Genomic DNA, 26,383 nt, shown 5'->3' on the forward strand with positions numbered 1-26,383 from the left:
GCATGACACGAATTTAAGAATAAGGTATTAATACTGTATTAAAATAACAATCAAATGCTAGTGCTAGTTCTTGTAGGGAGTTGTTTAAGAGACTAAAGATTCTGCCCCTTTACTCACAGTACAATTTTTCCATTTTGTTATTTGTGGTCAAAAACAAAGATATATTTTTATCTAATTCTGAGATTCATACAGTCAACACAAGACATAGTAATAACCTCCATTATCCTTCGAGTAACTTAACTGTCTTTCAAAAGGGAACATATTATTTTGGAATTAAAATTTTTAATAAACTTTCACCTAATATAAAAGACCAAGCTCATGAGATTGCAAAAAATAGGTCTTCTATTAAAAGATTCCTATTTTTAAATTTGTTCCTGGATGAATATTACAACTGTGACAACAATTAAAGTTTCGGATTTTGTTACGCGTGGTAGCTGATAGCGCTTTATTGTTATAAATGACGGTTTTGTTCATGTTGTGTATTGTTAATACTTTTAAATAACTAACTGTTATGACATCACACATTTTTGATGCAGTATGTGATCATGTTTACTCATGTTGACTATTTCTATATCCATTGGTGTTTAACCATGTAAGGATTTATGGAATTCTGAATAAATGAATGAATGAATGAATGAATGTTACTTTCAGTGGAAATTTACCTATTCTGTAAATAAGAACTGTCTTGTCAACCTCAAATCTCATTTCATATTACACCTCACTCATTTCACATTAATCCTAGTGGTAACATGTGGAGGTGGCAATGCAGCAGTATTGAAAGCAGGAGTACCAGGGCGAAGGTGGTGCTGGTGACAATGGTAGTAGAAGCAGTAGCAATAGCATCAAGATTGAAACATGTGTCTATCCTTCACAACAATTTGGAATATTCAACGTTATTTAAAGCTGACAGCAGAATCATTTATTTATTATTTTAATTCATATTATAATCATCCTTGTTTCAGTTCTTCCAGATCATGCCAATCTTACATTCAGCTGGAAGATTACTGTCCTCATAATAAATACTGCTGGAACTTCAAATGTGCCACTCAACCAGTCTGAATGTTTCCAAACTCTTGACATGTTCACACACTAGCAACATGACTGTCACTGATAAGAAACGTATACTTTGTACTTGAAATCCTCTATGACCAGCATGTATGTTCTTCATGGACGGCAAAATGTAAGTTAGGTGTAAACAAATTTTCTTTTACACAGGCATATCCCCTTCTCTGTCACGAAAATTTTCATTAAATGCCTGAATACAATCATGTGCACCGTGTGCAATGCTTCCATTCACGTGAAAATTCACAATATGAATGGCATAAATAACACTTCAAGAGAGAACTTCTGGGGTCATATTCCAAGGATTATTCATTACACATCCTAATAAATAAGCCTCTGGCCTGGGGCAGAAGGATACAGCAGTCCCGTTACTCACTACATCAAGACTTCGATTTCCATATGAACATATACAATTTAGGAATGTGGCTGTGTCCTTCGCCATTAAAGGATCAGTACTTATTTGATTCGTTCTCATATCTGATGTACTGATATACGCATTATTCACACTTCTAACCGTCTAATTTTCGGAAACGTAAACTATGGAAAGGGAAGGTACAAACTAGAGGAAACAGAGAGCGAATAATAGCACCGTTGACACTTCAGCTTAGCATCTGTTACTAACATTACAGCATAACTGCTAGATTTCTTACCTTCTTACAGTGTTCCATTTTCGAGATTGAAGAATGTATAGCTAACAAAACACCCACTGTAATAGATGCATAGCATTTACTTCTAATATAACACACGTATACATTAATTTATGTTACTTTCACACAGCCTGCAACTTCTATATTAACACGAAACACACTACCAATACCAGTTCATCAGCACTGAGTAATAATACAATAAGCGCTTCAACCGTTTAAAACATGACGAATTAAACGTACCCACGTCTGTCGCTCAAACCAAAGGAGAATACACCGGACTACACAATCACGCAAAACATCAATGAACGATTACGGCGGGTTTCAGTGCAGGGATCATCAAAGTAGCGGTACCTACCTTCCTTTATTTACAGAAACAGTTGACCGCACTAGACGGTGAACGTGTCGCCATCTCGCAATTCTCGAGATGAAATATCGAATATGGATGAACTGAGAACACAGGAAATATAGAGAACGATAGATAAAACCGATAAGACTGTAGGATTGGTTAGGATGATGTAGGTGTGAGAAGTTAAAACGTCCAACAAAACGAACACAAATATGCAGATATGTAAAAAGTATAAAATAAGATACCTGTATAGAACGAAACTGAAAGTGACTGTCCTAATTGTAATTTTAATTGGTACTTTCCTACTGATTTGTCAAATGAAATCCTTAGAGTTCCTAGGTGATGAATCAATGGATTATAGTGGTTATGGTAAAGTGCAGAAAGAAAGAAACATTCATTTGAAGGGAATACGCCCAAGTGATATTGAGAGATATATACCGAATGAACAGGGAAATTTTATTTGCTTCCATACCAGGGAAGAAATTGACTTTTCCAGAGTAAATGACGACTACTGTGATTGCTTTTTTGATGGTAGTGACGAACCAGGAACAAGCGCTTGTATAAATGGAAGATTTTATTGTGATAGACAAAAGAATGGATTTTCAGGTACCCTAGGCATAACCCACATAAATGTACAAATTGTGACAGGTGCTTTGTAATTTATTTACAAGTTTATGTACTATTTCAGAATTTGTTCCATCAAGTCAGGTCAATGATGGAGTTTGTGACTGCTGTGATGGTTCAGATGAATGGGCTAAAATCCGTCACCCCTTCAGGTTGGAGGGTTGGTATTTTAACACTAACATCAGGTTACTTGTGATATACATTTGCTTTAGATATATATTATTCACAAAACCATGGTACAGTTGCCATTTTTGTTTGTACTTTCATATGTCTCTCATTGTGTCTCCTGGTTCCTTTTATTCATCTTTAGTGCCCTCAGGCCTGTTCTAGCTCAACCGTCTTTCCACCTCCTCCTAGGTCTTCCGATGCCTCTTCTCCATATTGTTTTTTAAAGTCAAAAATGTATTTTGATAACTTGTAATATTCCATTCCTTCCACATGCTGTAATCAGTTAATTTACATATTCCCAGTTTTGATCGTGTATTGTAATTCAATATTTTATAGTCTTCCCTCACACTGATTTTCTATAGAATTGGCCCTGAAACAGTATTCTGGGCAAGCAGTCTTCTTTCATATGAAGTAATGTGTTCGGCTGCTCATCCCTATATACTGCATAATCCCTTTATGAGGTTATACCAAGCCCCACCAAACTCAAAAACTCTTATTAAACCACAGGCCACATTTGTCAAGTATAACATTCCTCTTCATTATAACACTATTCTGAAATTTCTACTGGCATACAATCTTTAATATGTTTGAACTGACAAAAGTCCATGTTATCTGCAGAATGAAAAGGAAAATAAAAATATGCCTCTTCATGGCCAGCAGTAAGAACACTTACTATTAGTATGTAGGGTGCATACTTGGCAGGCCCAATGCATCAGGATGGGAAACTCCTGGGAGTAACTGCAGTAGAGCATGGTGTCCCATCATGAACAAAAAAGTTTTTTTATCCCTCTGTCGTTTATCGTATATGTTCATTTTTTGTGCATGACAGTTCTAGCTATTCACTTTGTCAGGCACCTGATATTGGTCTAGTGTTATATAAGCTTCATACTCAGAGGGTCCATACTATCTTGAATATAAAAATAATTAAAATACCTGCCAATATAATGAAATCCAGTCACTTGAAGAATGATATGGTAGTCAACTCTTAGATTATCGCACATGTGTGTTACCTGTGGTTCAGGGAAGCTAAGAAAGGGTGGAGCACTTGCCAGAACCAAGATAACATTTTTTTTTATTGTGGATTATGTTGTCATTTCTTAAAAAAATTAAATGTTGATAGAACTGTATTGTAATAACCTCAGCTAGTATGTCTGTACCCCAACTTTATTAAATACAGAGGCATTCAGCCAACAGTCGTGTAGCTGGTCAGCAGTAATGTGCAGGGACCCACACATATCAATAAGTCTGCAGAAACAGCCATCCTGATAAGTATGCGGTTCACTTTGGAAAATCACTTCATGCTTCTTCTTGAGATCAGTCAGTTGTGGGCATTCACTATGTTTGTGTTGAACCATATTGAGATACAGGTGTGATAAAAGCATGCTTAATGTTGGAAATTACATTACAAGGAAGAATTCTTAACGACAAGTGCAAGTTTATTGTACTACATAGTCCGTCAACAAGGCAACAAATTGTTCCTTCTTTCTTACACTTTCGCTTTCGACGCAACATGTTTCGGCCAAAAATGGCCATCTTCAGGTTTCTTACTATGCTAAAACAGCTACACTGCACAAATATTGTCCACTCATCACATATGTGATTGCACGCTTCATGATTTAAAAGTCATACTCATAGTCAATTGGTATGTGTTAAAATGCACACTGTAGGTCACTTAATTTAAATCAAGTAAAATCTCCTTTAAATTTTGTAAAATTCTTATTACACCTCACAAGGGGTGTCGTCCACTTGTTTTGAATTGTATCCATTACTTCCAATGGCTAGTGATCTGTCAAGTGTAGGCATGAACTGTAGAAGTGTCCAGTAAATCCAGCTATCAATCCAAAACCTGTCTATAGTCCCTCAAACACATGCTACTATATTGCAGTGCGTAGACTCATTGCTGGGTAACAGTCGCAAACAAACATGTCTCCACAGCAACAACTCAACATGCAACAACAGAGGAACTGTTGGAAAATGGTGTTTTCTACAGTGGTCCTTACTGACGAGTTATAAGCAGGATAAAGTGAAGACTCAGTTCTTATCGGTGGACAAGCTAAGGTCCGTTCAGTTGACTCAATTGTAGTATAAGATATGTGAGATAGGCATGATCTACTTTGCAAAGCCTGTACTAATATAGGACTTGTATATAGTGCAAAAGGGAGAATTTTCAGTAACATGCTATATGGTGATACATACATTTGACGAAAGGCCAAGCATATTCATGAAAGACAAACGAATCTTCTTGTCAGAGAGGATGTTACATAAGGACCTTTTTTCTGTAAGGGTTCAGCTGGGGAGAAAAAATTTCTGGTTGTGGGTCTCAAGGGGCTTGACACCAAGACACCAAAGGGATATGCGCCAGACGGTAAGGATGCAAGTACGCAGTTAAGACCGTTACCAGGAAATGACTAGTGAAGGCTGAGAAGACTATGTATGTTGTAGTTGCATATGTTGGAGTGTGTAACTCAGTGAGACTCTAGTCTCACTCAATAGTTACAATCCATAAGTGGTCAACAAACTGAATATCCAATCCAAAACCCCATCAAGAGGTACTCATGCACATGACATTATTATTTTACAACATGTTTCAGTTCTTTATGACCATCATCAGGTAAAATATTTACATTCAGTCTCTACTTCGCTGCTATTTACAATTGAGGAAGGTTATACATGTTATTTTTCACTGTTAATGTCAACGTATAAAACTATATTCAAAACATTAGAAGATTAAAGAAATAAATTATTAAAATGTTTCACTTGTGGTGTTATTAAATGTTTATTTTAGAATCACTGCAGAATGTCTTCTCTTCAATGCCAGCATATAAAATTTTATGTTAAAATATTAATGTAGTGTTGTTTGATCACAGCACAAGTGGTCTTCTCTTCCACTGCTCTGTTATTAGTGGTTATTCATCAAGGTTGTGTGAGGGGGATACACACAAGGGACGAAAACATATATGTGTGTTCATCCCTTGTGTTGGCCTTTAGAATGAATTGTTCATTATATGTATTAATATGTATGTATTGTGGTTAGCTGCTTTTGTTGCTACTTGGGTGTTTTTCCTTACCTGTCTGTGGGAAGTGCTGTGTCAGGATGAGTAGCTCAGTAGAAACTGATACTGTGGATATTTGGGTTTGTGTGTGTTTGATGTGGAGATATGTCATGCTGCTGTTTGGGATGTGGTACGTAATGTGATTTGTATGTCATTGGTTGATGTAAGAGTTGTATACAGAATCAAATATACATAGTGTCACATAGTAGGTGTGACTGTAGATGGGGTTTGGATTGGTGAATAGATTTATTGACCAGTTACAGTTCGCAAATACAAATAACTATAACACTATCACTATCTCCACACGTTACACTTCACTAGAACACACAGTATAGTGTTCTCAGTCTGTTACTAGATGTTTCCTGGTAATGGCTCCAACACTGGCTATTCCTCTGCTGCTGGTTCAAGTCCTCTCTTCACAGACTCCTGTACAGAACTCCGGTGGGTCGCCCCACTTGTCTTCAAGATAACTCATTGGCACGGACCATGTAGAAACACCCCATTTCCATTGTTTTAGTAAATTGATGCATTATTAAGAATCTACTGCCTAGCAACAGGAACACATTTACCGAGCTGTTGCCCAGAAGCAGCCCTGGTATATACACCCATCTTGTGGTCATTTTATAGCAAAGGTTGTATGCACTACATTAGGGTTTTTTAAATCAAAGAGTACTTCATTCATCCACTTGTTTTCCTTACATCTAAAGAAAATGTGACATTTCTCTATACCGACTTTGCCGACAAGTGGCAGTCGCTTGTGGACTAAAACCACAGAGTTTGTTGTTTGTTCATATGTCTAGGAGCCAGGACAGAATAGTTGGTATAGCGAATGGCTACAGGGGTCAGAGTTTGAGTCCTGGCAGGGTCAAGAATTTTCTTTTATCCATGTCATCCAGACCGGCTCTGGGGGGCTGTTTTCCCAGGGGTGTGAAGCTGACCACTCGCATCCAACTAGTGCTGAGGTCAAGAAAATGTGGATCTATACATCCACTCCCTATGCCTTCATGGCATAGTGCTTAATTAGTTAAGCACAGGGACAACTTTACCTTACCTTTTATTGTTCAAATGTCTACATTCTCTGGCTATTTGTATTACATTATTTACTAACAACAGATGAAACCTTTTAATAATTTAATGCTTTAATATTTTAATGTTTTGCATATAGCTATATACATTGGCATAAACTCTGGCCAGTGTAGGGGAAAAATAGCAAATTAGAGTGTGTAAATATTTTACCTGATGATGGCTATAAAGATCTCAAACATGTTGTAAAATAATACTGGTGGTGATAATGTTTACCATAAGTGAAGGAATGAACCTCTCTATGTGCTGCTCCTTTTGGGATATACATGTACACATACATACGAGGGGGGACCCAAAAATAACCGGAAACGACCTGTTGCGCGCGCATGCTTTGTAGTTACGAGTTGTGCTGCTAGGTGGTGTTAGCTGGGGGTCTCCCGCGACTGTTAGTGAGCTGGCGTCAGTCTGAGTTAAGTGGTTTATCTGTTGTGCTCTGTTGTGTGCGTTCCTGTTTCAACCCTTTGGCGATTAGTGACAGAGTGTGCATGAAATTTTGCTTTCTGTTAGGGAAAACTGCAGCGCAGACTGTTGGGATGCTTCGGCCAGCCTTTAATGATGATGCTTTGGGGAAATCACAGGTCTGCGAGTGGTTTTCCCGTTTCAAATCTGGCAACATGTCAACAGAAGACATGCCACGCCCCGGGCGTCCTTCGACAGGAAGAAATGACGAAAACATTGCCAAAATCAAACGTGCAATTGATGAAGATCGTCGAAAGACCATTGACCAACTTTCTGAGGAAATGAACATCTCATGGAGCACGGTCCAGCGAATTTTAACCGAAGGTTTGGACTTGCAAAATTTGTTCCTCGCTTGCTCGGAGATGACCAAAGAGAAAACCGCGTGAATGTTTGCCGCGACTTGAAGAGTGAAGTGCAGAACGATCCAGAATTTCTTAAAAGAACTGTTCCTTCTGGTCAGCCATCTCACTAATCGCCAAAGGGTTGAAACAGAAACGCACACAACAGAGCACCACAGACAAACCACTTAACTCAGACTGATGCCAGCTCACTAACAGTCGCGGGAGACCCCCAGCTAACACCACCTAGCAGCACAACTCGTAACTACAAAGTATGCGCGCGCAATAGGTCGTTTCCGGTTATTTTTGGGTCCCCCTTCGTATACTCACACACACACACACACACACACACAGCAAATTCTTGTGTGATACTATTATGGTACATAGATATTACAAATCTTATACTGTGGCACTTGCTTTTCACAATACTGTATCAGTATTTTATTTAAATGTGCATACTGCAAATATTAATACCCAGCTTATCTAAAATTTGGGGGGAGGGGTACCTAGATTAGGTCCAGACTTAAAACAGGCTAGTAATTTTTATTCTTTTCAGTACTCTTTAATCTCATGTTTCTTACTACTGGTTTCAGAATCTGTGCAGAAGAAACTGGGAAGATATCAGTCACCTTGTCCTAACCTATGTGCTAAGTAGAATTAGCTGTGATTGTTTTGGCACAGATAAATTACAAGGTGAATATTACACATTCAACAAGAGCTTCCTCCTCAGATGCTCATTCTTGAAAAGGTTGCAAGTTTGTCTGTTGTGCAGTTTTGTAATATAAGGCATCTCAAATTCTGCAAATTGTGTTAAAACTGTAAAGAAAATATTTCTGAGACAGGTTGAGATCCTGAAATGTATTGCTTATAGATATTGCTTCCAGCATAGAAACTGACTATCACAAATAAGCTCATGTAAAAGTAACATCAAGCACTGCATCCTGTATACAATCTGGAGCTGGAACAACAACGATTAATATAAAAGTACTTCAGAAAACAATCTAGCAGCTTTCAGCCTATTGCATAATTCTCTTTCAAGCTAGCCTTTTTTAATTTTTTGTTCCTGACTGACACAGTTAAATATCAAGTAGCATGAAATAATAATGTTGGAGACAAATAATAATAAAAGTTCATGGCTGTTATTCAGCTTTTGCAACAGTCCTTGACAGCAATGCACACAGCAACTTTACATAAACAGGTTTCTGGTAATAACATAAATGCATTCAGCTACCAGTTGAGGTAATACTGTGCCTTGAAAAGTAATATATGTACATATGAAAGTAAACAGTTGTGTATTTTGAGCCAAAAATATAATGAGCTTTGTTCCTTTTAACTTCTACTGGCTGTGTGCTCTACTATAGTAATTTAGCAGTTGCACAATCCAGCTGACCAAGGATAGCATTTTTTCAATTCCAGTATTAATACAGTGACCCCTAGCTAAAACCAGCTCTGTGATATCATGGTGTTTAAAATCACATCCTTCAGAGCAGTAAGGTTAAAAATGAAAACTTAATTTTTTGTCTTGACTAAAATATACAGAACTATAATTATGCCCATTGTTTTATGTGGGTGTGAAGTATGATCTGTCAACTTAGAAAGAAAAGAGACTCCAGGTATTTCAAGATGATAATGATCCAGAAGAGATGGACTAGGAGGAAGGCACTTCATGGTTTGTAGTCTTTGAATATATTTAGGGCCCATGGAATCAAGGAAGTTGTTAAATATTTCATGGATAAGGATAAAAAAAGTATGTAGAATTTTGCCAGAAATTCCCATGGAAAAATGTCACATGAGTGGCCAGTGTATCATTTACCATAGGCTTTAACCCTTGAAAGCCCAGTGGTTACTGATGTACCACCTGCTTTAACATACTTAAACTCTACATTCTGCCCACACATTGTCCATGTGTTTCATATGGTTCTCACAATAAACAGCAATAACCGGTTGGTCTTTGTAGTGGAGACGTACTGTTTCCTGTGAGGTATGAACCAAATTTTTATATATTACTTAGAAGAAATTCAGTCTGTAAAGGGTTAATCTGGAGGTATACTGTGCCAGCTGAAATATACAGCCTCTTAACATTTTGAAATTGGGCAAGAAGACAATATTGAGTTGTCCAGTCCCTAAATTATAAGGCAGCATGTATGAATTTTGAATTATATGTGGTCCCTTATGGCAGTTATGATGTCAGGAAGCCTGTTATAAGTAGAGAGCAGAAGTCATATCTTCAAAGTGTTTCCATGAAGGCTTCCATGAATTTGAAGGAAATATATTACTATTTTTGTGAAGATATCAGAATTAAAAATTTCTGGTTTGAAACAAACGATTTAGACTACAGTAACAACCTTAAGAAGGTTCAAAACACTGATGTAGAAAATTACAATATGAAGTCAGAGATAAACTTTAGACTTAACACACAATAAAGAATATCAATGAACTATTTACTTATATTACAGTGGACTCTCAATTATCTCCTTTGCAGATTAACCACACAACTTTTAGAAGCCCTTAGTTTTTGATTATAGGTTCCCATAACAGTTTGTTTCCCATTACGCCTGTCAGTAATATGTATTAGTGATGCCTGACAACAGTTTCTGATAGATGTACATTTTCTAACTGTGCTGCAACATTATCTTTTATTATTTTCTTGCTCTTCTTGGTGGCCTATTGCCTCTGCATAGGGGATGCTCTCATATGTTGGAAGGATATTTGTTTCAGTTCTTTAACTTCATGCAGAGTTCAGAAGATAGATACTGTATTTACCTGAATATAAGACAATCCACTCTTAAAATTTTAAATTTCTAGGGGGAAAAATACCATTATCAGTATCACAATTGGGCAGGCTTTCCATTTTGTGAAGGCTATACATTTTTGTACTATCTGTGTTTGAGCCCTCAAAAAGGTTTGTCATGTGCAATTGGTGGAGTTTGTTTTTCAGTTCCCTCATATGGTGTTTAGTTAGAAAATGCCAAATTCTCATGTTGCAGTGCAGCTGATGGTTTCTTCCACATTCTCCACACCATTAGCTTGAAGTGTGCACTTGTAACTGCACACATTTTGAAATCTCTGACACTGCAGAACCTCTCTTTTCAATATGAACACCCATAACTTAGAACATGATATTCTGCTTTTTGCTTCCCTGCAAATAAATGCAGACATAAAATGTACATGCATTAAAGCTTCATCCTTCAGACTGCTTACACCATTGGCTTACAGTTCACCCGCAGATCTGCTACATACTACTTATAAACACACTTCCTTGATTAGGAACTGAGAAAAGGAATGCTACAAAATATTTATATTGCCAATTTAAAAACATTAACCAAAGAGTACTACTGGTAATATAAGAAAATTATTCTAGTGCAGTATTTTCTTAGCATTCAGAGTAAAAGCAGAATTGTTCTGCAGATGATCAAGTATGAAGAAAATGACTGTAGTGTGATCCTTGTTTTCAGATGCTGAAATATTAAAAAATGACATATTTTTGTAAATATGTTATCTGAATTATCTGTAGTTTTTGATTATCTTACCACTTCTCCATTACCATGGATAACTGACAGTTCACTGTGCTACTTCCTTCTCAGCCCATAATATAGAATACAGTAAGTAGCTGACAAAAATACGCATACTGATTACAACCCACAAGTATTGTAAAGGATAAGGGAACTTGGCATAACTTTTACTCCTGTCCTTCTGGAGTTTTTAAAAGTCTTCATCCAGGTAATTTTCTCATGAGTGCAAGGATTGGAAGTCTGATGTTGAGTCAAGAAAAGGTAGACATAATTTTACTGCTGAGTTATGGGATTCTCATGACAGTGACTAGAATGACTGCTGTCTTCTGGGACATGACACCACGTAGTTTAATAGCTACGTACCAATTTTTTGGAGGAATGTAGAAGAGGACCAGCATATTCCTCCAAAATGCTGATACCATTTATGCGGTGTCACAGACCAAAATACAGTAATCTTCATAATTTTACTGCTATTATCAAAAGGGAGAGATGTCCTTGTGCTTAAGCACTATACCATGGAGAGTGAAGGTACACTGCTGCACTTAACCTACATGGACACAAGTGCTTAGCTGGCCACTTTACTCCAGGGGAAGGAGCCATTGGTACTAAATGGACAGGACCTTGTCTGAACATGCTGACACAGAAGAAATCCCTGCCCCTCCATTGAACTCTAGTCATTCAACCTGTCAGTTTACTAAATGCTACGTAACAGACAAAATTAAATCGTAAGCTGCTGAATGGTAACCATGAGTAGAACTGCAATGTTTTTGGACCTGGCCTTTGGGTTGCATCAAGAAACAGCAGGGCAGTGATTGCAGATGCATTGTGTGGATGGGAGGGAGGGTGACACAGTGTAATGAGAGTCCAGTTATAAATTATACACACCCAACAGTTCTTATCTCAGCTAGAGGATTCCACCAAATTCAGTGTGTAATCTACTAAGATTGGCATGGTTTAAAAACAGACGAACCTTTTTACCAGAACTTTGAGCTTTAAACAGTAGCACTTCAAACAGTCATGTTTCTTCGATTTCAGGATGATAAAGGAGAAGCATATAATATCAGTACTATGCATACATTCTTTTTTTTTCTTGTGGGTTAAATTATTAAGACACTTCCATCACTTTCTTTTGAAGTTAGAGAAGGCAGACACGATTACTGTATTTTATATTTCAGAAATTTGTATCACCACAGTTACACTTTACAAGGTTTTTAAAGCACAAAATGGTAGAAGTCAGTTTTATTTATATACTGTAGTAATGTATACTGTAATATAACTTGTAAAAAACTGTACACATTATATTCATATTATAAATTATAATGACCAACACACATACTTGTTCCTGGAACACTTGAGATTAGGAAGGACATTGTTACGGGCAGAACTATTTAATAATTATCTTTTCAAAAATTTTGGTTATTTACAAAATCAGAGCTTTGCACTAAGTTTCCAATTAAATAATGGTTCAGCATCATTAGATTTTAGGTGGTATTAAAAACAAATGGTAACATTTCTAATATGCAGAAAATGAAATATTCAACCATAAATAATAGCACAAATTCAGTCACTAGAATAAATATAAAAGTTTGTTTGAATGCTTTTAACACACCACCAATTGAGGAATACATAAAACATACCAATTTTCACTTCCTCAAAATGCATGCATCTCTCAAAACTAACTATAAGCCATAGGATTAATCCTTGCATTTACAGAGATTAAAACCATATTGGGTTTATATTGGCAGATGGTCAAAATTCTGTGTGCTACTGTGAGCAGTTTTGTATAGAAACCTTTCTTTCCTTCTAACACACACATAATACCTCTCTGAAGAACTGTACAGAAGCACTATGCTACAAAGCCTATTAAACATAAAAACAATGCTTACATTATTTACATACCATCATTCACACAGCATAGCTCTTGATTAAATAAATCAGAATGTATCTTGACAGATAGAATGCTATAACTTGTGTACAGGTATAATGCAAGATTAATCTTAACTCCTCACCTTTTTATCATAAAATGGAAAAGTTTTTTGGTTAAAGAAGCGCACAGTAAGAAACAAAACTAATAATTCACATGATAAAGTAATACAAAATACATAACATTATGTATCTTTTTCTTGCAAGAATGTTGACTTCTTGCCCTACTTTATGACCACAAACTTTTAACTAATGTTGTAAACAGCTTACATTTTAATTATGAAGTATCACTTCAATATAACATGAAAAGAGCAAATAAAGACTATTATGAAACACATACTTATAAAAGAGTATTCCTACATTCCAACTGCCAGGAACTTTTGAAATCTACAATGTATACAGACCACACACCAATAAAAATTTCACAAGGAGGCTGAAACCTAGAATTTATGTGGACTGAGCATTTCAAACCAATGTATTTTAAATAATAAGTAAATCTAATATATGTACATTGTAGTCCATTCTTGTAACAAACTGTAAATACAGTCAATAAATCAAGATGGTGTAACTACTGTTTCACGATTTTATCCAAGTAGAAAATACAAACTTGAGAATAACAAGTTTTATTAAAACTGTTAAGGCCTACAAGTACACCTAGGATCTAAAACCAAAGGTATTACATTAAAGTTTGAACCTCCATGGAAATTTATTTTCACACCACTGGATGGTCATTTGATCAGAGCAACAACAGCACTGGTGTTATTTAGATTATGGTAACTCCCTAGGACATACATAGAGAGTAAGTACTTTTAAAGCTGTATTCATTTTTATCATTCTGATACAAGTTTGTAATTCAGAAAATTAACAGGCTTGAAGAAAACGAAGACATCACAGTATATAAGTGCAGCACAGGTGCATCCAGACAAACCTGATCATTTAAAACATACTGTATACTGCAGCTCAGACAGCTCACTTTGAAGACCTGTGAACTAATGAAAACTTACCATGTGGTAAGGTAAGCCACGTTGTTATGGACGTTGTAGGAAAACTTTCCGTTCTTATCACTTTTTAGTATTTAAAGAGAAATAACTCACTTGGCAGCCTGCCGAAAGGCATTAAGCACCTCAAAATGTGTGTACAGACTTGCAACTTGATTTTCAAAATGCAAGGTTCTTTGGACAGGGGCCCCTAACCTTCTCAGCAAGTCACCAAATGTTTTTTCCTCCTTTCGAATCCATGGGCGGCGCTCATCATGTACTTGGTATGGAGTCACATGGATATGAATCCCAATGCCTGCCATAGAAGAACACAGTACAATGATAAACTGTGACAGACTTGCCAATCTATGCATTAATGAAAGTATTTGGTGCAAAATCCTGCCAAGAATTTTTTCAAGTAATGAGCCACTTCAAATGTGTATGGAATGAAGTCAAATTTTATATGTCATTTTATACATAGGTTTGATAAAGAGAAGTGGCAACACCGCTATAGTTCTGTTTACCTGAAGTAGACACGCGTACATTCCTTCAATATAATCATCCCCCATGTGTACCAACTTCTGCCAAATTTGTGGAAGGCGTCATACACCATCAATGCATCCACTTCTGTTGATGTCCAAAAGTGACCGCCCTACAGCACGAATAATCTCCTCTCTTGTGTTGTAACATAACCCTTGCAGTGGTTCTTTCATTTTGGCAAAGTTATCATAATCGCACGGACTCATATTGGGTGAGTATGGTGGATGTTGCAGTATCTTCCATCACCAGCGGCGAAGGAGATCCTTGACGTCAGCAGTATGAGACCTTGCATTGTCATGAAGGATGATTGGGTTCGTTTCCAGCAAGTGTTGTCACTTTCTCCTGAGTGCTGGACGAAGATGATTATGCAGGAAACTGCAGTAGTAGGTAGCATTTACTGTCTGTCGTTGAGGTACAGTGTGGTGCAGTATCACTCCATCAGTGTCATATGCCACAATGAACATTGCCTTCACATTACTCTGTAGGGCACACTTTCTTTGGACGAGGAGAGCCAGGATGTTTCCATTCATTTGACTGTTTGCCTCAAGTGTGGTTCGTATGAGCAAGCCCAAGTATCGTTCAGAGTGACGATCCTTCCAAGGAAGTCGCCACCTTCCTTCTGGTACTGGCTGAACAAGTCCTGTGCAATTGCGTAACGTTGCCATTGTTGCACCTCGGACATTGTATGGGGTACCCGACGCGCTAAAATTTTGCGGTATCCAATAATATCGTGGAGAATGTGGAGCATGGTTTTGTGACATACACCTACCTCAGCAGCTAACTCCCAAGCAGCCCATCGATGATTGACATCCAGAAAAGAAGCTAGAAACTGAATTGTGTGGTTGTCAACATGGGGTCGTCCTGAATGGCATCCCTCCCTTCACAGAACAATTTCACCCATCGTGCCACTGTGCGATATGGCATAGCACCATCACCACATTCTTTTTGCAGTCCCTGATAAGTTTTGTGCACTATGAACTTGTGCAACTTCAATTTTTATCCAGGACCGTTCTTCTTGTTTTGTAAACATGTTCTTAGGGTGCTTGAACTGGGCTCCTGCACTTCAAGATGATGCACAATGCAACTCAATGAAACATAACCAGAGCCACTCACTGCACTACTTCAACTGAACTTCTGCTATCAGCTACAGATGGCGCTAGTGCCACCTGTCGCACATCTTTCATGTTACAGCATTGCTGCCACCACTATTTATCCAACTCTTGTATATAACTGCATCTATTGGCCAACACTAATAAAATGAAATCCTCTATTTTCACTTAGCATCAGAATGATATTTATGCATAATATATCTGTAAATTTATATCATAATAATAATTCTGATTAGCTTCAGTAGGAGTTCAGTAGATATTTTTATTTACATTCAGAGAAAGCCATAACAGAAAATATTTCCTTAAAAACATGCATTTGATCACAAAACCCAATACAAGTTATAAATTAAAAATTATACAATTTATTTGCCTTTCTAAAAATTTTCAGTTAGAACTTTGACTATACTGAGCTTTCAAACACACAAAAGAAAGTATATTCACCTTAATCTGACATTTCTGGAAGCAATAGCATATTACCTATCAGGTGTCATACCACTGTATTAACAATCAAAAGTACTGAGTCAGTATTCGCTAAATACAGAACAATATGACAGACATACAAACACTTAACATGAAGGTTACTGACTTCAGGAATGTAATGGCATGTAGACACTCTTGTAACACTAAGCATGGTGGCTGCAAGTTCCTATGACACTGTAAATATCTACCAGATTACATAGTATCACATTCCAAATGGCAATAATCTTCAGTCACTGCTGTATGAACCTCAAATCTCATACACCTAACATGATATTCCATGGCAATGGCAAGAAAGAATGAGGTATGTTACTATGTAAATCTGATAAAAAATTAATGTTTAACTGGATACATTACCTATAAAATACATCAGGTATACCGTTTGGGAAGAAGGTATAAGACTTTTAATTTACTGTTATCATACCACTAATTTATGGATACATGGTGAAAAAGACATAACACATGTAAAAACTTTTGATGCAGTAAAAAATAAGTAGTTAGTTAGTTATTGGAGAGGGTGGGTTTCCCCATGCACTGAGACCTGTATTGGTCCATTGTGCTTCCCTGTATGATTTCTACCAGCCTCTATATCCTACCGGTACTGGTGCTTGCCATCAGTCCCGCCCAGCCAGCGAGACCGGCTCTACTAGCTGAGAGGTATCTATAATGCTTCCCCCATCTACCGGAGGTATTAGAGACTGCTGTTGGGCGGGAAACGTCCGTAATTTGGCTCAGTGACCTCCTTCGGAGATATGAGGTTCTTTTACGTTAAGAAGTCCATGTTGACTGTTGAACATAAAATTTTGAAAACGTACACAGAGTTTCTTTTTTTTAATTATCTCGAAAACTGTGATACTTCAGAAAAAAGGTACTGAACATAGAACTTGTGTTTCATTTTTCTCTTTACTTGGAAGATTTTTCTTGCTCCAATAAATGTTCGGCAGTTCGTAGTCAAGTTATATGGAGAAATGCATGCAGGTCTTGTAAAATGACTGCTATGTCTGATTTTAGTTATAACTGTGGCATATTTTATTAACCTTTAGGAGACAGCATTTAAACCCCCCAGTGTAGAAGCTGTTGGCCGGACTTTTTAAATGCCCTTAAATGTCTGAAAATGCAGAGTTTCAGAAAATAAACAGTATTTATTGCAATTTTAAAGTTATACGCTCCAAATAAATACTGGATTGTTCAGAATTAATATATTTATCTGTATGCAGTTTGAAACAGGCAGTCTATATACATGCACTTAGTTTATGTTTCTTTCCTGAAATGATTATATATTTTCACATGTTCACTTCAGTGTGATTTTATATTTAGCTCTGAAAAGTGCTAGAACTGACAACTGGATGCTGAAGTATATGAATTACGACCCCTTGACCATGGTTTGGGAACCCCTATCCAGGCAAAAGAAGCCACCATAATCAAAACTGCTGCCTTTCTATACAATAGTTCTACTATTCTAAGGACAGAGTGGGTGTATCATACAATAAGCTTCACTTGTGGAACTCAACTATCAGGATATGTTGAGAGGGGGAGTAAAAATTGCCAGCTCATTCTGTTTCAGTCTCTATACCAGTGTTTTGAGGTTCTTGTTTCTATTCTCACACCACAAGGGAATGACATCACAAATTCCAAAAGAACGTGCTTCGACAAGGATGAGATTGAATTGACAACAAATCAGAGGTGAGGAATGCTGACAAAGCAGACAAAAAAGATTATCATATGAAAGAACAAGCTCCATTTCCATCTTACCAAGAAGTGAACAAGCAAGGTCAACTAACAGGTCAGTCAGATATGGAAGTTCAAGACTACAACACAGTTGACAGTTCTGACAGTCTGAGCTGCTTCCAACCCTCCCAAAGGGTGTTAAAGGGCAGATAATTATGGGAGGGTGAAGAGCAATATCCGTCAATTCACTTGTGATATGCACCCAATAAAAATAAAGACTCTATTCCATACAGTGTTTTCATGCTGTATTTTTGCAGCTGTTTTTTGCATTGTTGGTTGGTGAGACCAACTGATACTACCAATAATACTCATACATAGATTACCTTCACGACAGACCTTCTTCAATACTTGATGTCACTGAATCTGAAATGTTTCTGTTTCTAGCAGCTGTTATTCAAATAGGACATTACACACGACCACCTGAAAGACAATTTAGCGACTGCTGAACAGATGTTTCCACCCTTTTATGGCAAAAGAATAAGATGTAACATATTCTTTTATGTTCTTAGACTTCTCCACTTTTCAAACAATGACAATGCTCCTGACAGTAATGACCTGAACTATGACAACTTCTTGATCTCAATGCCAAATACTCATTTCACCAATCTCATGTGAAGGATAATTTTAAAAAAATGCAAGTCCAAAGGACATATATGTTTCAGAACAGAACTTTTTGCATCATGTGACATGTCTGGCCACACTCATGATATGGACATCTACATAAGGAAAATAGGACATGTGTGACAATAACACACACAACTCAAACACTTGACAGAAAAGGCAGAGGGGCATGGATGTAAGCTATATGGGGACAACTCATTTTTGTCATCTGACTCATTCAAAGGTCTGACAAAAAAGAAATTCAACTGTTGCAAGGCAGTCAGACCTAAGAGAAAGGAATGTCACAGAGCTCTGTTTGAGCCTGCTTCTTGTTGGTTTCGCACTTCACCTATTCTTTGACCCTGACAATGGAGGCAGCACATTCCTCTGGAATGTCAGTGGACATCTACCAGGCTATGTGGTATTATGTATGAGATGACGGTACTCTTCACAGACTCTGTCTGCCACTCAGTCTTGCTGGTTGTCACTCAATTTACATATCAATCCCAAAGATGGAGGCAGTGCGTTCATCTGAAAGGTCTGAATTTTATCAGACTATGGGGGGTTAGATCGCAGAAAGTAATATTCTTCATATCCAAGATGAAAGTACCCATAAAAACTTATCTGGCATGTTTTCTGAATGGAAATCCAGAGTAATACCATGGTTACCAGCTATGGTCATCAGGTCGAGAGCAAGTATAATTTAACAACCAGCATATAGTCGACCAGTCTCGTAAAGGTTAAAACACTCCAGTATTCAATTCATGATAATTGGCAATTCTAGAGTTGGTTCCTGTGTATGGATGGACAAACTGAGTGAATCTAGTAGGTGCCCTACAGGATTAAAACATGCCTAAAAATGAGAGAAAAAACAAGTCCAGTTTAGAGTTTATTTAATATTGACATAACTCCTCAGTAATGCAAATAGGTGGAAAAGAAAATTTTCTGAGGTTGCATGGGCCAGTAACTAAGCATGGGGGTTTGAAGAATTAGAATCAACCAAGAACTAAGGGAGTTATACAAACGCCTGATCTGGTAACACATATTAAGAGGAGAATAAATAGATTAGAATTAGATTAGATTAGATTAGAATAAATCAAGCAGGGGTGGCTCAGAAGGTTTCTAAAAGTAAGTCAGAAAGTAGAAGAAAAGTGGGAAAGTCCATACTGATATGGCTGGAGTGGAGTGATGGAAGCAAAAGTGAAACAGTAAAAGGAAAACACTTTGTCAAAGTTGAGGGCAAGGTTCTCATAGGGCCATACAGCTATCAATTACTATTGTTTAGAGGAAGGGTAAATTTTTTATGACAAATATGGCTATTATTAATGAATCCCTCATCAGATGCAATTTTCCAATTGTGATTTAAAGTATCTGCAGTTTTCCATTTGTATCCACTTTTACCAACCACGGTATTTGGTTTTATGTATCAGTGTACACATTGGGGGGGGGGAATCATCAAGTAATGGCATCCAGAACCACTTTTCTAGCTTCCAGATTACCACTGTGGTGTGTCCATCTGACATGAAGTGAGTAAAATGTCTTTACACCTTATATCCAATTCATATTGAAATATATTATTATGTACGGTACTTTCTGTGTTCAGTGATGGAAGAAGGAAGATAGTTAGGCTTTGACGATTGTTAACAGCAGCTACAGTTCTCATAACTCCCATCCCCTTCCTGCAAATAACTTTAGTCCTGCTAACATTTCCTGGGGTATGTGAAATCTAAGATCGAAGCTAACAACCTGCAAGAATATGAAAATGTATGCAGCATACCTCCATGGCTAATACTAACCTATAAGTCAGAGGCCTCCATAGTCTAGGGGTAATGTTCCCACCTCATGACTCAAGGTATGCGGGTTCAAACCTGGTGGAGGTCGTGGAATTTTTAAGGGCAGAAAAATTCAGGGAACAAGTCCTCCGGGAGGGACTTTAAGCTGTGTGTCCCGTGTCATAGATTTATGGCACGTAAAAGAACCTCATGTCTCTAGGAGACCTCTGAGCTAAATTACAGGCACTTTCCCGCCCAAGTAGTCTCCAATGCCTCTGGTGGATGGGGGAAGCATCAAGGTACCGAGGGCCAACCTCGTTGGCTCAACGGGTGCTGATGGCACGCACTGTTACCGGTAGGGTATGGTGACAGTAGAAATTAAAGGGGGACGCACAATGGACCAATAACTGGTCTAAGTGCATGGGGAAACCCACCCCCTCTTATAATACGAATACAAATACTAACCTATAAGTCAGTTTCAATTTTAATTCCATTCATGTGTGTTAATTACTTACCTAACCGTGTGAGAGTCTCTAGAAGACTTCTGGAAGTAATCCATGTATTTTTGCCACCTGCATGTCCACCATCCAACCAATACATATCCTGAATTCTTGACACAAGTCTCATCATTGTATCATCATCTGGGGTTAGAGTCTTGAGATAATGGAATTCATAGATGAACTGGTTCAAGACCACACAACCTTTACTGAACCCTATAAGCACCAAGTGAGCTTTATCCAAGTTGAGGCCCTCTCTCCACCACAGTGGAGCCATTTCTTCATCCTCCTCCTCTTGTGGCTGCTAAGGAAAAGAGCATGAGAAAATAATTTCTGTTTTCATAAACTCAATTGTTTTTAGCCTACTTTCCTTATTCTGAAAAAAATATAGTTAGGCTTATGAGATCAACTTGCTGTCTATGTATCTGTATGTGTATCCCCCCCTAACAACTTCCGAACCCTTGCACCAATCTTTATGAAACATAGTATGACTATCATGGCACCTGGGCCCATCTGAACAGCACAATTCATACATCCCTCCCATCAGTAATAACGACAATACAACCTTTCAAACTCTTGAGGCAAAAACTTAATACTGTCTGAATGCCTGTACCGATCTTCATAAAACTTCATAGTTCATCATTCCTCCTGAGCCCATCTTAACGGCATACATCGTAAATACAGATTGGGGCGCAGAAACTTCCTTTTTTTTTAAGGCGCATAAGAGAAAAATTATTGCTGACAGACAAAATTATGTTTAACTAATGAAAGAACATACTTTAAAGTTTTAAATCGTGTAGTTTTAAACAAAATATCTTGAAGGTAGTGGCCACCGTTCTCTATGCACTGATGCAACCGTTTTCTGAAGTTCCCTTCTGCACGTTCCAACATGTGCACCGGAATTTGGGCTACTTCCTGCTCAATAACATTCTTCAGCTGAAGCAGGTTTGTGGGGCGATGTTTAAAAACCTCTGCCTTGAGGTATTCCCATAAAAAAATTACAGGGCATTAGATCAGGTGAGTGTGGTGCCCACAGGATGTCACCTCGAAGCGAGATGAGCCATCCAGGGAACTTTGCCCTCAACACTATCATCGAAGCTTGGGCTGCGTGGGCCGTGGCACCATCCTGTTGGAACCAGACATTTCCTAGATGCATTTCTTCAAGAGCTGGTTAAAAAAAGTTTTTAATCATGTCCACATACCACTGTGAATTGACAGTAACTGCATGATTGTCTTCTTCAAAAATATAAGGGCCAATAACTCCAACTGTCGACAACGCACACCATACTGTCACCTTATCACTGTGAAGTGGCCTCTCATGGAGCTCTCTTGAATTGTTACCACTCCAATAGCGCATATTCTGCTTGTTGACATCCAGATAGGTGAAAATATGCCTCATCACTAAAGAAAACAAGTGCGTCAGGGGGTAAAGTTTCCAATAATGTTTTGCACGCCGTTATTCGGTTCTGGAAATCACGTGGTGACAATTCTTGCACAACAACCATCTTATAGGGATTGAAATGAAGAAGTTCGTGAAGATTTCGGCACATTGAATGTTTGGATATGTCTAGGGCAACTGCATGTTTGCAAGCGGAGCGTCTTGGAGATCTCAAAATCGACTGTCGAACTGCCTCCACATTTTCTGGTGTCATAACGGTCCGTTGTCATCATGATGATTTTTTCACCACACTCCCGGTTGTCCTAAAGTTCTCTACCCACAAAACAATCAATTTCCGGTTAGGAACTGGACCTCTGGGCTTAATTCCAAAGTGAGTACGGAACGAACGCTGCACCGCCAAGTAGGAATGGTTGTTCTAAAAATAGGCTTTGACAGCAAACAGCAAACAGGTAATACCCTTAGTATTAATCAAATGCCTTCACTGATTGTCACGAGACTTGGTATGTGTATCATGCCACCTGAGGCCTGCACCGTTTAAGGGACATGGTCATCAGGGTTCAGGCAGGGACAGTGTGGTACAAGGAGTCCACAAAGAACGAATGTTCGGGAAGAGACATCAGGCTCAACAGGAATGCATCAATGGAATAAGACACCAAGACTTAAAGGAACGACTATGTCTGAGGAAGGAGAAGACATCAGGTAAGACTGTAGAGCTGGAAATCACAAAGCAAACAGTCGGGGCTTCCACTAGACTATGGAAAATGATTGAACAATGTGGAGGGATCGGCTCCCTCTGAAATGAAAGAAGAGACTGCACACAGGGTAAAAGCCATGGATGTAGGAACACTGGCCATTCTAGGAACTGTTGCCATCACCGATTGGTAAAGAAGGGTGATGGTGATACACCGGGACTGACTGGCACCTTATCAGGGAGGCAGCAATGAAAGCAGATGCAGAGTAATCACTGTGAGATCCAAGCCACAGGGAAGAAGGGCGAGACCGATCACATACAGCACAAGCATAGCCCACGGAAAAGAAGAAAAGATGGTAAGCCTGTAGGCTATTTGGGACGAACCGACTTAAGGAGGGAGCAATGTAGCGTGTAGAGCTGTTGCTGAGTAGCAACCTCAAACAGAAAACGAAACAATATTTGCTGCTAGGCAACAAATTTCTATTAAGCAGGAACAGATGCCCACTGCTAAGGGAATGGCTCGGTAAACATGTTCCTGCGGCAATGGATACACATGCAACACTGCTGGAAACAGTGTTTTCTAAGTGGTCCATGGTAAGGGGTTATATAACGAGGACACCAGCCTGGGAGTTCAGTGCTCAGCTGAAAGTCAACCAGTGAATAGGAGAATAGTAATATTTGGAGCCTGTAATTCAGCGAGACTGTTATAGTTACTGTGTTAAAATCCACAGCCAGGAAACAACTAGTGAAAGCATAATGAAAAGACTTTGTATGTGCTGGAGTAATTGGTAAAGTGTAGAAATCAGCAATAGTGTTATAGTTATTTTTAGTTACAACCTGTAAGTGGCCAGTAAATCGAATATCCAATTTAAAACCCTGTCAAGAGTCACCTATATACATGACAACATGTATGTGTCATTCCAACTGAGGTTATCTCAATGGCATGCATTATAAATCATTCCCATTTACAATACCAACTTTGCTGCATCTCAGACAGTCAAGGTAATAACCTTAATGTTAACTGAATGCCAGAACCAATCTTCATGGAACTTGGTTCATATATCATGCCATCTGGGGCCATCTCAATGGTGTACTTCATAAATCATCCCAATCAGTAATACCAATATTGAGCCTCCCAATTTTTTATTGATTTCATTACATATAATTACTGAAGTTTTCTTTCTACTTGTCATATCAGATACTCAAATTCTAGTGAAAGAAATGTAAGTGATTAGCTTTTCCCAGAACTTCTTGTTTCATATGCAATACAAAGACTCTCCTTTAAATACAATATAGCTGCTTAAATGTTTCTGCACGCTTCAAATTATCAAATCAATTAATGCTGAAAGTGCACCCCTATTCCTGTTTCATATTTTGAAGGTACCTACAGTCTGAATGTCAGCTAGGCAACAGACTATCCTAACAGCTTTCATGGCAGTCCATCCAGGCAAGAATGTGAGAACAGTCCCTTTCCTAACCCATCATTTGTAAGCATCCTATAATTCCTCTTATAACACTACATAACACACGGCAGACAAAGTATCATAAAAAATCAAGGAACAAATATTTCTAATAATTTGTAATTTAAGATATTCAATGCTGGTCTCCACACAGTTCAGTTTACCACACGCTAAGTTTGTTTTAAGACACATTTATGAACATAACACATGCATAACCTGGAAAATATTGACTAAACTAAGAGTAAAGAAGCTTCTTTTTTATGAATATCATCTGTGCTACTTCTTACAACCTACTGCCAAATCCTTTACTTTTATTATATTTATATGCTTAATAAAATATTTATCCCAACATTCTTCTAATATTCATCTTGCTCAAATTATTTTACTCAATCTGTGAATCTAATAAAATCCCCCATAGGTGCATTGGAGGTTAAACATTACTTCTATGCTATACAGTGTTGATACTAACAGTGTCTTTAAATAAACCACAAACAACAATAAAACCCTACTGTTAATACAGCCTGTCATTTAACGTATTCCTGATCCATTCAGATTCTATCCTTGCAACTCATTTGACTAACAAGACCTAGCTTCATATTATCCTCCCATCTCCCTCTTGGTCCCTCTGGTCACATATCTAGAGAATTCCCCTTCATAATTCAAAACCCATTCTTTACCTCCACACCCAAGATATATGTTTGGCTCATCATAATCTCTATCTTTTCATTACCCTAACAACACCAGATGACCTGTATAAACCATAAACTTCTTTGATACATAAAATTCTAAATTAAGAATTAAATGTATCCCTTTTAGGCCCAAAGTGCTTGACTTTCCAACACTCGTAATTTATGTTATTCTCTAAATGTTACTGGCTACATTTCATATCCAGACAAAACTACTGCTCTTTGCATTAAGCTGCTCAAACAATTTATACGCACATTCATGCGCACATATATTGTACCCTCCGAAAATTAGACTACATGATACCAGTCACTGAACTAAACAAAAACACACATTCCAAAATGCAAAGTTGGAAATAGTTAACTATCAAACTACTGAGCTTAAGATTCTTATATTCTGCTTAATCACTCTCACTTCATGGGTTTCACACATGCACTCGCCAGCACGCGCGCGCATACACACACACACACACACACACACACATATATATATAACAAAAAGGGGGATATGACCTGATATTCTTCAGTACTGTAACAAATCTTTTAGATTAACTTCATATAACTACCAATCTGTGCCATCTTTAAATGGGTACCACTTGTTATTCTGTGAATGTCAACAAAATTTTATAAAGGTTTGAAAGAGGGCGAAATTTATTTTAGATAAAATTCTGTTTACCTTACTGCTGTGCCAACTTAGCCCCTGGCTCTATGTATAATACCCAGTTGTTGCCAAAGCACAGAGTGGACAGTGATGCCAGTGTGAGTGAACCATATTCATTACATCTATTTTGGCAATTCAGTAGGATATTACATACTGCATGGAACCTCCCTTAAATCTAACACAATTTATTGCTCTTATAAATAAAGACGGCTTCTCACCAGACCATCCCTATCATCAATGACAGCTTCCTCTGTAGGTGGTCCTGGCTCATCTGGTGCTGGTGGAAGCAGTTCAGACACAGGCATAGTACGAAGACGCTGTGAGATACCCTGCAGCAAGCGCTCCAGATGTTGCAATGCATAGTGAGTAGGTGTATGATCTGGGGCTCCACAGTTGTTGCAAGGAACAAAATTGTCATAACAACTAAATGTCTTAAACTCCATCCTGTAAGTTACAGAGGATTAACAACAAATAGCATTCCTTTTGTAGAATGAATTTCTGTCACTGATATAAAAAATGTTTAAGTGAAAATGTAAAGTATCAAAACATCTATCTATTCTATCTATGGCTCTAC

The 26,383-nt window shown here is 37.9% G+C and overlaps 3 protein-coding genes across 10 annotated transcripts in view; 1 reads left to right on the top strand and 2 right to left on the bottom strand.

The window, feature by feature from the left end:
* The window catches only part of LOC111874641 (E3 ubiquitin-protein ligase RNF19B), a 137,496-nt gene extending 135,352 nt beyond the window's left edge, over positions 1-2,144 (bottom strand). Inside the window, exons 1-2 of one of the 2 annotated variants that reach the window (XM_023870297.1) lie at positions 1,950-2,058; positions 1,713-1,768 (exon numbers count right to left, since the gene is read on the bottom strand). The gene's annotated coding sequence lies outside the window, so the exon portion shown is untranslated. The other variant, XM_023870299.1, reaches the window with a different exon arrangement.
* A 25-nt stretch (positions 2,145-2,169) lies between these two features.
* Positions 2,170-8,922, top strand: LOC111874643 (glucosidase 2 subunit beta). The gene is made up of 3 exons (XM_023870304.2): positions 2,170-2,661; positions 2,744-2,839; positions 8,374-8,922. The coding sequence occupies exons 1-3, from the start codon at positions 2,268-2,270 to the stop codon at positions 8,433-8,435; spliced, it is 552 nt and encodes a 183-aa protein (XP_023726072.1). The 5' UTR covers positions 2,170-2,267; the 3' UTR covers positions 8,436-8,922.
* A 3,519-nt stretch (positions 8,923-12,441) lies between these two features.
* Positions 12,442-26,383, bottom strand: part of LOC111874647 (UPF0565 protein C2orf69 homolog) — a 63,084-nt gene continuing 49,142 nt past the window's right edge. For 5 of the 7 annotated variants that reach the window (XM_033755550.1, XM_023870310.2, XM_023870311.2 and 2 more), the window contains 3 exons: positions 26,028-26,253; positions 20,934-21,219; positions 12,442-14,508 (listed from right to left, as the gene is read on the bottom strand). In XM_033755550.1, the coding sequence (XP_033611441.1) occupies positions 14,306-14,508; positions 20,934-21,219; positions 26,028-26,253 (715 nt within the window). In that variant the 3' untranslated portion in view covers positions 12,442-14,305. Of the gene's footprint in view, positions 14,509-18,369; positions 18,467-20,933; positions 21,220-26,027; positions 26,254-26,383 lie in introns of all 7 variants that reach the window. The other 2 variants (XR_002844600.2, XM_023870312.2) reach the window with 2 other exon arrangements.

Source organism: Cryptotermes secundus, unplaced genomic scaffold (assembly GCF_002891405.2).
Source record: "Cryptotermes secundus unplaced genomic scaffold, Csec_1.0 scaffold56, whole genome shotgun sequence".
NCBI lineage: Eukaryota > Metazoa > Arthropoda > Insecta > Blattodea > Kalotermitidae > Cryptotermes > Cryptotermes secundus.

Coding starts and splice junctions, on each gene's coding strand:
- LOC111874643 (XM_023870304.2), top strand. CDS start 2,268: ATGCAGATATGTAAAAAGTATAAAATAAGATACCTGTATAGAACGAAA. Junction 2,662..2,743: donor ACAAAAGAATGGATTTTCAG/GTACCCTAGGCA, acceptor GTACTATTTCAG/AATTTGTTCCATCAAGTCAG. Junction 2,840..8,373: donor TCACCCCTTCAGGTTGGAGG/GTTGGTATTTTA, acceptor TACTGGTTTCAG/AATCTGTGCAGAAGAAACTG.